At 42.5% G+C, this 12268-nt stretch overlaps 1 protein-coding gene across 1 annotated transcript in view; it reads left to right on the top strand.

Moving 5' to 3' along the window:
* The window catches only part of JAKMIP2 (janus kinase and microtubule interacting protein 2), a 108086-nt gene that overhangs the window by 84852 nt on the left and 10966 nt on the right, over positions 1-12268 (top strand). The window contains exons 9-17 of the mRNA XM_030573443.1: positions 591-710; positions 2394-2522; positions 3326-3409; positions 4557-4619; positions 6174-6272; positions 8655-8753; positions 9374-9427; positions 10595-10660; positions 11597-11665. Coding sequence (XP_030429303.1) covers positions 591-710; positions 2394-2522; positions 3326-3409; positions 4557-4619; positions 6174-6272; positions 8655-8753; positions 9374-9427; positions 10595-10660; positions 11597-11665 — 783 coding nt within the window. The remainder of the gene's footprint in view (positions 1-590; positions 711-2393; positions 2523-3325; positions 3410-4556; positions 4620-6173; positions 6273-8654; positions 8754-9373; positions 9428-10594; positions 10661-11596; positions 11666-12268) is intronic.

Genomic DNA, 12268 nt, shown 5'->3' with positions numbered 1-12268 from the left:
CAGCCTTAACCAAAACATGTAGTGTGAACAGCATTCTCGCTGAGGTAGCAGTTACCACACCAGTTTTACTTTCGTGTAACTCCACTGACTTATTCAAGATATACAGTGAAAGGAGAATCAAGTTCATCATCTCGGTTCTGTACAACAGGACACCTCTGGTATTGTGACATTCTCCTTGCAGACAGGACTAAAAGATGGTGGCCTTGCTCTGAACAGCTTTATATAGTAACAACATACGATTCTATTTCCTTCAAATGAGGGAGAAGGCTTCTCTCTTGGGATATTGATACTCTCTGATGCTATATTGTCTGATAGTTTTAGACTACAGGCCAGATGCTCAATGGATATGAATGAATTAGCACAACTCCACGGACCTCAGTACACCCACTGATGATATGGACCTATGTTTGGTTCCTTTCAGAGGGATCTGGTGTTTGGAAATGCAACTCATGGCTCTTCTTTCATGTCTTGTGGTTCTTTTAATGTTTCTACCAAAGTGTTTTTGGAACAGGCTAACACTGTCCCATATACAACCCTGTGCTGTTTGCCTCCAAAAGGAGTTCAGAAACCACATGTTCTTCTTGTTTTAGAGACATATAGTCGATACTGTTTTTGGCTATGATGATGACTCCATGGACTCTGAAACGTCATCCATGGCCTCGTTCAGAACAGACAGAACACCAGCAACCCCAGACGATGACCTTGATGAGGTAAGAATTGGCTGTCTCGCTATAATTGGAGCTAGATTTTGAAGAGAAATTAGTTTTCAAAACAAGCCACGGCCTCAAACATTGGGTGTACAATGGGTGCTGAGCTCTTCTGTCAATTGGGCCTCAGTTTTGGATATGGAGATCTTGAAAATCTAGCCCTGAGCTCTTTGGAAATCTAGCCCCTAGAGCCTGCAATAAACAGCACTAAATATGCAAATTATCTGTACTGTTAAGTTCAGGTTTCATTTCTTTTCAATTACTTTGTTGAAAGGTACTTGTAGCTGGTACTAGTCTGGCCAATCAGTTCAGCTGTCATGTCCACCAGGCAGGAAACTGAGCCCTGAATCAGTTCCTTTGGGTAGTTCCACAAACTTGCTTTTCCCAGTTCACCTTGAATATCCATGGCTCAGTCCTCCCCCATCAGTTTTTCAGAGTCCACAATTCTCTCCAGGCCCTGAAAGTCCTTAACTGAGATCCCAGCATTGTACTTCCATTAGTAATGAACCACAGACATTCTCATGTACTGATATCATGAGCCTCATCAGGGACAGAACACAGGGGCCTTCAGCACTAAAGGCAGAGAATGTACCACCTAAGCTGAAGTAGAGCTCCTTTACCTCCCTGGTAGTGGAAGACAGGGGAAAATCCACTCGAGGAAGCCATGATCCCATGTACAAGCAAGCCCATGCACTACAACATGAACGATGTAGTCATTCCAGAAGGCACCCACAATGGGGCAGTGGTTAGTACTTCTTAGGAAAAGGTACCCAGATACAAAAACTTCCTATCCACTCACAGTCCTTCAAGCATTGTGCGGCAGGGAGGATTTGGGGGACAACAAATTTGTTTGAATCTGTACGTCTCATTGCTGATGCAAAAGGTAATGACAGGCCTTGAGCCAGAGTCTACTCTCACAATCTGGAATAATTCCACAGAAGTCAGTGAGCCATATTTACTACCTAGATCCCTCTGGCAAGCGCAAGTCAAACTTGGTGCAGGAGGGTAGCAGTATAATTTGCCCACACCTCCTGCTTTGCCAGGATGTACAGGCCAGAAAGTGGCAGGGGCTAGCTGAGAAGGAGGCCAGGCCAGAACACCCAGCAGATGTGCTGATTCAGTGTATCCCAGCCCCAGCCTGATTCTAACACTATGCTCATGGACACAAGGCAATGGCAGTCCCCCTCCAGGAGTGAATCTCTTCTCAGATTTAGCCGCCCTGTCAGCGCAGAGAGTTACAAATTGTATTTTCCTGTGCCTGAACAGGAGAGTCAAACCTTCTTAGTGATGTGGAGTTACTCTGGATTGACATCAGTGTCACTGAGAAACATGGTAGAAATCTACAAAGCCTTGTGCTCCAAGCAGCCCTTGTCTGTTTTCCTGACAACTTGCTAAATCTGATATATAAGTGATTCCAGACCCAGAATGGCCAGAATCTGAAATAGACCACCACCATGAGTTTCTTTTATATTAAAAATCCATAAAAATATTTTCTAAATTCCACATCTTTACCACCACTGCAATGTGCTCATTACCAATCTGCTTTGACTTAAGCACTCTGGTTGACAATACATGGTAAAATTGGAAACCTACGTTGGCCACAACAAGCCACATTTTAGGCACTTCTCTCCTTTGCAATGCTCCTGTGTCTGCTGCTTATACAGCATGTTCTTTCTGTTCATATAGAGTTTAGCAGCAGAAGAATCAGAGCTGCGATTTCGACAGCTAACAAAAGAATACCAGGCCCTGCAGAGGGCATATGCATTACTGCAGGAGCAGACTGGAGGTATCATAGATGCTGAAAGAGAAGCCAAGGTCAGTCTTTGTCTGAAGGGGTGGGGATGTGTTCAGCTGCAACTAGAAGCCAATGCAGACAAACCTCCCAAAGGAAAGATCAAAGTGGCATCTAAGACACGGTTGCTAAATGACAGTCTCACTCATTTGCAGAACATATTTAAAGGGGCAACATTATTAAAGATGGACACGACGGATGGACCCATAATATGCTATTTACCTGCTGAGCCAGGAAAAATGGGTGATTCTGTACATTGGTAAAGACAGTTCCCCTTTTTGTGCATCAGAGTGCAGGTTTTTGCAGGCACAAAGGACACCCGTAGGTTTTTGTGGGTTCAAACATTTCATCTTCTTTTGAACATGCGTTTGAAAGTCTTTAACAGGTGGATGTAGTTATTCTGTTCAAAGTTGCTAATTATCCAGTTTATATTAAATCTTCCAAGACTAAAACATTTCCCATCTGTAGTGTGGGGATAATTTATTTCTCTCACCTTTTTCCTATCTTGTCTATTTAGAATGCAATCTCTGCAGAGGAGGGACTGCCTCTTTTTGTGGTTTTGTACATTATCTAGCACAATAGAGCCCTGATCTTGGTTAGTACTACTGTAATACAATGAATAGCAATTAGAAGATTTGGGGCCTGATTCTCCACTGCCTAGGCCCTTGTGTCATAATTTATGCCAGTGCAAACCAAGTGTAACTCGCAGTGTTTTACATTCACTTTGTAGGAGGCCAGACTGCTGTGCTCAGTTTCCTATGCATTGAAAATCCAAAAAAAGGTATTTCTGCATGTTACCATTTAACAGTGTAACTGACTTTAACAGGCACAGGAGCAGCTCCAAGCAGAAGTCCAGAGGTATAAAGCAAAAATAGAAGATCTGGAAACAACTTTGGCACAAAAAGGACAGGTAGATGCTTCGTAGTGGGTATTTTCTTTTGTTATTTTGGACTGTAGCTAATCTCTGCTTCTGCTCGCATATGCATGAATCCAGGCATTCAGAGGTCCTGGGTATAGTATCTTGTTTGCTTCATGAGTTTTGCAGGACAGTAGCGCAACAAGCAGTTACTACTGTGATGTAGCGATGCTTCCGGGGCTGGGTTTAGAGTTCTTAGTGCACAGATGAGGATTAGATTACAGTTGTCCTTCAAGAGACCCTGGAGAATTTTTAGTAGTGGTAGCCACTAGCAAAATAAGTGCTTTGTGATCCCACTCCAACTCAGAGAAAAGATATCAAAGAACACACATCCTTTCTTGTCATGTTGAGAGGCAGAGACATTATTATAAACAATATTTTGCATTGCTATAACAATTTCTGGGCCTGATTTTATCCTAGTAAATCTCCATCAAAGTCAATGGAGTTACACCAGATTTATATTGATGTAACAGAGATCGAACTCTGGCCCTTGATTTTTCAGATCTTTACAAAGCCCAATTACAGTTTATTTAAAGTCCTTTATAAATACATATTAATTAAACCTCAAAATCCCAAAGTTGTTGGGGAAGAGGGGGAATCACTTCACCTACCATTAAAGTGCAGACTTCTGGGTAGAATATCACATCTATTTAACACCACACAGGATCACTGCAGAACAACTGAGGACAGGAAATGAACATTGACTATATTTGAAACTGCAGTGGGAAGTTAGGTTGGTAGCAGGCTGGGTGGGACAATGAGATTAATACCCTTACTCTTACAAAATGTGCCATAGGAACCACAAGTGTTCGTGATCCCATTGTACATCCCAGTACAGTAACAGCACGGCTGTGACTCCATCATGGGGCATTGTTTCTATACTGGCTAAAGGGAAGGAGCACCACATTCTAATGAAAAGACTTAATGGGTTCAGAAGCTTTGCTACTAATTTATAGATTAATATATTGTTATGAACACACAGCTACTATAGATTCTACCTCTGTTCGGTAGAAAAAAAGCCTATCACTGTAATATCCAACACTGCACATTTGTTAATCATGTTCAATTTCACGTGGACTCCCAGGCTAAGCACTGAAATAGGTACCCAGTTATTATATAACAGTGTTACTTTACCAAACAGGATTCCCACTGGGTAGAAGATAAACAGCTTTTCATTAAGAGGAATCAAGAGCTTTTGGAAAAGGTAAGCTCTATGGCCTCAGGGATTTTTAGGGGGTACAATATGCATACACATTATGGATGTGGAATTTGGTGCTTATGAATGTATTGAATGGTGTAGGCAGACTCTGCTATTCTATTCCTAGATTTGGTCACACAGCTCTTCATACATAGCCCACGCTTGATATGCACAGTCCCTGCAGCAACACCGCTACTCCAAACCTGGGACAGAGACTGCCAATCATGTTACATTATGCTAAGTCTCTACCGTTGCTATCTAAGGCTGGATATTTTGATCCCGTGCTTAAAGAAGTAAAAAAACAGTGTTTCTAGAAATAAAAAGCATTCCCTCCTTGTAGCATCAGCACTCTTTACTACGGGATATATATCAGGAAAATTTGTCAACAGTGTCTAAGTGAATTAGGAACCTAAGCGCTCTTGATTTTCAATGGCTCCTAAATCACTTACATGTTTTTGAAAATGTTACTTATAATCTTTTAAACTGAGAGTTTCAAAAGTGGTGAGTGAAGATCCTCCTTCCCATTGAATTTCAGTGGTTTGGGGGTTCATACAGTGAAACCCCGCTACAACGTGATGTTTGGGGTCCAAAAAATTCCATCACGCTAAATGTGGGGTCGCGGTATAGCGGGGTTTCAAGCCGGTCAGTTTCAGTCAGTGGTCCCCAACTCGGTGCATTGAAGTGCACTGCCTAGTGCCGTGCCCCTAGTGCCTAGTGCCCAGCGGGGAGAGGAGCCGCGGCCCCATGCCTGCCAGGGACAGAGAACTCCGAGGCTGCGGGCGCCAGTGCTCTCTGTCCCCAGCAGGCACGGGGTCGTGGCGTCTCTCTGGCTTCAATAGGAGCTGCAGCCCCACGCCTGCCGGGGACAGAGAGCACCAGTGCCAGCAGCCCTGGAGTTCTCTGTTCCTGACAGGCACGGGGTCACGGCTCCTCTTTAAGCCTGAGGGAAGCTGCGGCCCCGTGCCTGCCAGGGACAGTGAGCACCAGTGCCCACAGCCGTGGAGTTCTCTGTCTCTGGCAGGCGCGGGGCTGCCAGCTCCTCTTGAAGCTGGAGAGAAGCCGCAGCCCTGCACCTGCTGGGGACAGAGAGCACCGACAGCCTCGGAGTTCTCTGTCCCCAGCAGGCGCGGGGCCGCAGCTTCTCTCCCCTGCTGGGCACTAGGCAGGGGCATATCAATGTCCCGGCGGGCACCATGGCATTGGGGACCACGGGTATTAGGCCTTAAAGGGGAGCCAACTTATGATTGCGTTATATGCGATTTCATGTTATGGTGGGGCGCGTTATTGCGAGGTTTGACTGTAATTCCTTTGAAACCTCCAGCCATTGCATTCTATGAGCTTTATAGAGTTTGTTTGTTTTCAAAGTTCATCTGTAAAATAAAGTTTGATCAAGGTAAAACAGCACGTTTGGAAATATCTTCCTATGTGGGGTTTTGCACTGTTTGAACCCTCTTAATTCTTTGAGCTGCCAGTTCCTATCTTTGCGTTTTGGTTTGTTTTTGAAACAATCAGTGGTTTTGAAATGGCAGCACAAACCATGAACTCAAATATTTCTACTAGATAGAAAAACTGGAGGCAGACAACAGCCGATTGCAACAGGAGCTGCAGGATGCCAGAGACCAGAATGAACTGCTGGAGTTCCGAAATCTAGAGCTTGAAGTAAGAAATTGCAGTTTATCATTCTCGGATGAACAGTTTGAGTGTCTGACTATAGTTAGAGCAGGGGACTGAGAGTCAGGAGACATAGGTTCTAGTCAGAGGAGACACATGGCGGAGGCACATCCCCTCCATCCCGCCCCCACCCTCGATTTGCTGCTTGGCTTGGACTGAGCATGCTCACATGGACCGAGCTTGCTTAGTAACATCTGCTAAAGCCAGTGCCTTCACTCTGCCCACCCACTATTGGAGGTATGGTTCTAGTCTTGTCTCCACTTCTGATTCACTGTGTAACTTCAGGCTTGTCACTTCACCTCTCTGTGTCTTAGTATCCCAATCTGTAAAAGGAGGATAAGGAGTTCCCCAGATAAGAGGCAAATTATTATCATTATTGTTTTACACACAGTAGTGTCAAAACCAGGACAGTGCTTGTGATGTTTTGTTCTATGATGGTACAGCGCCTAGCACATAGGGTCCTGGTCCTTAACTGGCACTACTGCAATACAAATAATAACTAATAAAACAACAACAACAGAGTCTGCAGGCAGAAAGTACCTAGACTAGCCAACCAAGTCCAAACACTGCCATTTTAGCAGCACTATACCCCCACTCAGGCCATCTCCACTTGATAATCATCTCTTATTATGACTTTAACAAGAGTCACCCAAGTTTATACCAGGGCAGCCTAGAGGATTCAGGGGGCCTGGGGCCAAGCAATTTTGGGGGCCCCTTCCATAAAAAAAAAAGTTGCAATATTATAGAATACTATACTATACTAGAATACCTGTGGGGCCTGGGGCAAATTGCCCCACTTGCCCCCCCGCCCTCTGGGCAGCCCTGGTTTATACCCTTACTGAAGGAGATACTCTGAAGATGGGTACGCCACTGAAGTTCAGGTTCAGTGTCACTCATGGCAAGATGAGGAGGGTGACTCTGAGCCTATTCTGCCCTTTCTATTAGTGTGCCTGGATCTGGGTTTAGTTGTGCTTACCCTGCTTATGGAGTCCAAGAAAAATAATCCTGCTTTGCTTTGATTTTCCAACACTATCCCTGTTTTCTTCTTCTACTGTGGTTTTCAAGTAATGTTTAGGGCTTCATTTGCTCACAAATCAGGGCTTGTAGGCATCTCAGTCCTTCCCTAACTCCCACAAAGAAGAGTTGTGACAGATCCTTCCTGATAAATCTTGCAGACAGCCTCAGCTGTCAGCTGTGTTTCTGTTTGGTATAAAACTAAATTGACAAATCGCTCAATAAAATGTCCCATAAACTAAAATACATTTGCAAGTTAAATTTGGGGACCACTCCGCTCCCTCCTATGCATAGAAACCAGATAAGACATCTACATAAAATCTTTTTCCTATTGGCCTGAGTCCCATAGAGCTGGACAAGTATTGCAAAATATGTTCTGTGAATATTCATACAAATTATTAAATGGATCAATTTGTTGTGTTCATACTCACTTTAAAATTACTTTCCACAATTGTTATAGTGAATGAGTTTGCAGGGAGGAATATTTGCGGGAACAGCAAATTCTAACAAAATAATGGAGTTATAAATGTGAGTATCCTCACCAGAAACCTGATTCTAGGCCAGGCTATGCCTACACAACAGCTAGGAGGGTTCTTCCCATCATGGGTAAATAGACGTGCACCGGCTCTACTCAAACTCAAACTCACTCACTAAAAATAGCAACATGGCCACTGCAGAATCGGGGGTGGGGGGGTGACTCAGGCCAGCCACCTGAGTAGGTACCCAAGGAGTTCAGTGTGATTGTACTTGGGCAGCTCACCCCAGCTGCAGTCCGGGCTGCTGGGAGCACACTGCTGTTTTTAGCACGCTAGCTTGAGCAGAACTAGTGCATGTCTGTCTAGCCATGCTGGGAAGCGCCCCTCTAGCTGCAGTGTAAACATACCCTAAGCTAAGAGTTACACTCATCTAATCAGGGGATAGAAACATAGCCTGGGATCACATGTCCAACCAAATTAATCAGCACAGCTTGAATTTTGAATATTTTCAGAATCTACAGACCAAGAATTATTCATCACCATTATTTGGCAAATAATTTTGGATCACAAATAAGTCTAATGAGATAATGAGCTGCTCCCAGACAATTTGAAATCAGACAAAAGAGACAATCCATCAAATAAATTATTTGCTGCCAAATATTTGCCTGGGTCTAGAATCCCATACCACTTAGCACACTGCATTTTTTTCAGCCCTAGCTAAATTATAGTGCAGTTACTTTTGACTTTTTTATGAGGTAAAGAATCGACACACTGCAAAGCATGATAAACCAGACAGTGAATGTGTTATTTAATCACTAGATGTTCTACATAGCTTATTCATTCTAACACATTCTCCTGTGCATTTCCAATATGTTTAAAGGAAAGAGAAAGACGGTCCCCACCCTTTAATCTCCAAATCCACCCATTCTCAGATGGTGTAAGTGCTCTCCAGATCTACTGTATGAAGGAAGGTGTCAAGGTATGTTACCATCACTATAGGCAGAGCTTTCGGCTCCATCTTTAACTAAGATTGCCCAGCATTTCCCATTATGAGACCCTGTTTTCTGTTGTTTAATACTTTGCCAAACTTTAACCATGTGGCCTGACTATTAAGTAAGAGCTTGTCTACATAGACATATCCAGGAAAATTAATTAAAGGTGTGACTTTGAAGTGGATTAGTTAAGCCACATTAAATCCATCTGTGGATGCTATTATTCAGAATTAAAGTGTTCTTAGTTTGGTTTATCTTAGTTCACTTAATTCTGAATGAGGGTGTTCACACAGGGGTTTAATGTAGTTTAATTAATCCACTTCAAAGTCACACTTTTCATCAATTTGGATTAATTTTCCTGGATGTCCCCATGTAGACAAGCACTAAGAGTTCAAGATGTCTCAGGGGAATAGGATCCCTACCCATATTGGTAATCACTGGTTCAGAGTAAGCTGAAATCAGCAGGGTCGGTAAATCATTAATATCTCAGGGCTGACTATTTGCTATTACAAAATGTTTTGTTGATCTCAGTCCTGTTCCCAGGGGCCAGATACCACCACCATGATTAAATATGCATCTGACACCTTTATGTTATTCTTTGTTGTAGGATGTCAGCATTCCAGACCTCATAAAGCAGTTAGACATCTTGGGTGACAATGGGGTAAGTCAGAGTCCTGGCCAGCTTTCCTGGTAGGCTGATACCTTGTAAAGTAGCACCAGTAAAATTAGAGAAAAGTATGACAGTGTATTTACCATATGATTATTTGTTAAAGAGTCAGGTTATAAGGATCATTCTAATAAAGGGTCTTGTTATTTCCAGAAGTTAAAGATTTGTGGGAGCTGGGGGCATCAGGGGATTGGTAACTGGATACCAAGTCTTTAATCTCTGGGTCACCAAACTGAATATAGCTCCAGTCTAACCGTCATTGGTATTTGATAGTCATTTTGTAGCCTGTGTGAACTGAATTGGTGGTCTGAGCTGACCACACCACATCTCAATTAGCCTTATGGTACCCCTACTGGCAACTTCAGGAGACAGACCAGGAATTAAATGAGCAAGAATATACATTATCCCATGGACCCTGAGCCTGCCAGAGCATGGTGGATGGTGTGTCAAAGGGTGTTGTAAAGAAAGGTCACAGTGCTGCTGCCTGTTTAGTCCCTGCCATATGACAGACGTCAGTCAGTTCCCAGGACTGTCAAACTAGCCCCTTTTGACAGCGCTAAATTGACTTTTAAGAAACTGTACAGGAAATTCAAATGAGAGCAATGTCAGTGCCTACTCAGCTATGGACCTCACTCATGCTGGTGTAAATCAGAAGGAACTCCACTGATTCCAATGAAGTTACACCAGTGTAAATTAACCAGTGAAACTGAGGGGAGAATCAGCTCATCCCGTTTATAAGGAGTCTAGTTTTATTCTGAATTTCACATCACATACCTTTGGATTGGCATGTCCAGTCAGTGTGCACAGGTTAGCATTATGCAGAAAGGCAGAGGTTGTCATCTTTCCCAAGGTAGGATAGGGTTCTCAAAGGGTCCTTAGGGAGCTAGACACCCAGCTCCTATTGAATTTACATGGGATTTGGACACCTCATGTGGTCAGGTTCCTTTGAAGATCCTAGCTATAAATAATCAATAGTCTGTACACTCTTGTTAATGTGCTTCTTTGTTTGTTTCTGTAACGCTCTGTGCAATATATGACAGAGTTCCATGCAAACCGTGGAAAGTGAGAACAGAATGTGGATTTTCTTCTAACAATATAAATATGCTTTTAGAAAACTGCTATCCCTTCCTTAGCTTGGTTTTCTTCCTTTTCACTTTACAGAATTTAAGAAATGAAGAGCAAGTGGCTATCATTCAAGCTAGCACTGTGTTATCCTTGGCAGAAAAGGTACAATTTCTGTGGTGCTTGTCTCTCAAGTATATTCATTATTAAAGGCCTATTCTGCAGTAAAAAAGGATTGCTGGAATACTTTAGCTGGCATAGCTTATACTGCTTCCCCAAAGTCAATAAGCTTTCCCAACAAATGCACTTTATTGCAGGTATAACTGCATCCACACTAGAAAAGGTTCCTCGATAGAACTGGTATAAAAGAATCACACCCTCACTGACATTACCATACCTGAAGAAGTTTCTAGATTAGCTCTATCCTAAGCTATGAATTTAGAGCTGTAACAAATTCAGCTTCCACACCAAATGTAATTAGTAATTAGAGGAAATGTATGGAAAGCCATCGACCATATATGGTAAAACTAGCAATGGACTGGAAGGCTGAGATTCTCTAAGTCACCTAAGGGATATAGACACACAATTGCCATTGAAGTAAATAGGAACTGTGTGTTAAAACCTCCTACTTGGTTCTGAAAAATCTCATCTGAAATATTTCTGTTTAAACTGATTTGGTTTTGCAGCTCAGTAAAAGGAGTGACAAAGGAAAGAGTGGCATAATGCCAGCACAGCCAGCTCTTTGCCACTCAAGGGTTCCCCCTATGCCAATGGAATTTCCAATTAGCTGTCGAAGCCATCTGTAAAGCTATTTTGTGCTATAGTAGCACAGCCTTAGTAAGGGGATCTGGCCTTCTGCTTACTGTAGTCAGGCAGAATAGAGGGGAAGCATTTTGGCGGGGTCCTGTTTGTCATTGGGCACTTTAGTTGCAAGTGCTGTGGGTTACATCTCTGTAGGGTGACCAGACAGCAAGTGTGAAAAATCGGGACGGGGGTGCGGGGTAATAGGAGCCTATATAAGAAAAAGACCCAAAAATCGGGACTGTCCTATACAATTGAGACATCTGGTCACCCTATATCTCTGTGTTTTGCACCCTCTAGTGGATCCAGCAGATTGAAGGGGCTGAAGCAGCTCTACACCAGAAGATGATGGAACTGGAAAGTGACATGGTAGGCAAATGTTTTTGATATCTATCTGTAACAAACCACTGAATATATCCAAATATTTGGTGTCCCAGAGAGTCAGAAAAAATCATCTTTTGGCAAATAAAATGAATTATATCTTCTTGATCACTGGTGAATCCATAACATTGTTGTTATTAATTTGCTTTGCATTTAATAATTGCGAGAGAGTGAAGTGGGATTTTTCATGATTAAATACTATCAATGTTCATCTCTGATCCCGTCTGTTTTCACCTTTACATGGTGCTAATTGGTTATTATTATGGATATAGGGCTCAGAGTTTGCTGGGTGCTTTTCAGACAGGCAAATAGTCATGATTCTTGCCTCACATTGCTCACAGACTAAATACATGGCATGTATCAACTGGCATGGAGAAATTTAAGTAGAAAAAGAAACCCTGAATTGTAACACTGTGTTGTTTAAACCCACTTTAAATCAGGGGTAATCAATTGTTTTTTGTAAAGATCCAAATTTCTTGGTCAAGGTATAGACAAGGTCCAGACTCCAGAGAAAATAATAAAAAATAATGACAATAAATAAAATAAAATAAAATAAATAATAAATAATAATAATAAGTAAATTAAAATATT

The sequence above is a fragment of the Gopherus evgoodei genome, chromosome 8 (genome assembly GCF_007399415.2).
Source record: "Gopherus evgoodei ecotype Sinaloan lineage chromosome 8, rGopEvg1_v1.p, whole genome shotgun sequence".
In the NCBI taxonomy this organism is placed as follows: domain Eukaryota; kingdom Metazoa; phylum Chordata; order Testudines; family Testudinidae; genus Gopherus; species Gopherus evgoodei.
This window is presented reverse-complemented; position numbering and strand designations above follow the sequence as displayed.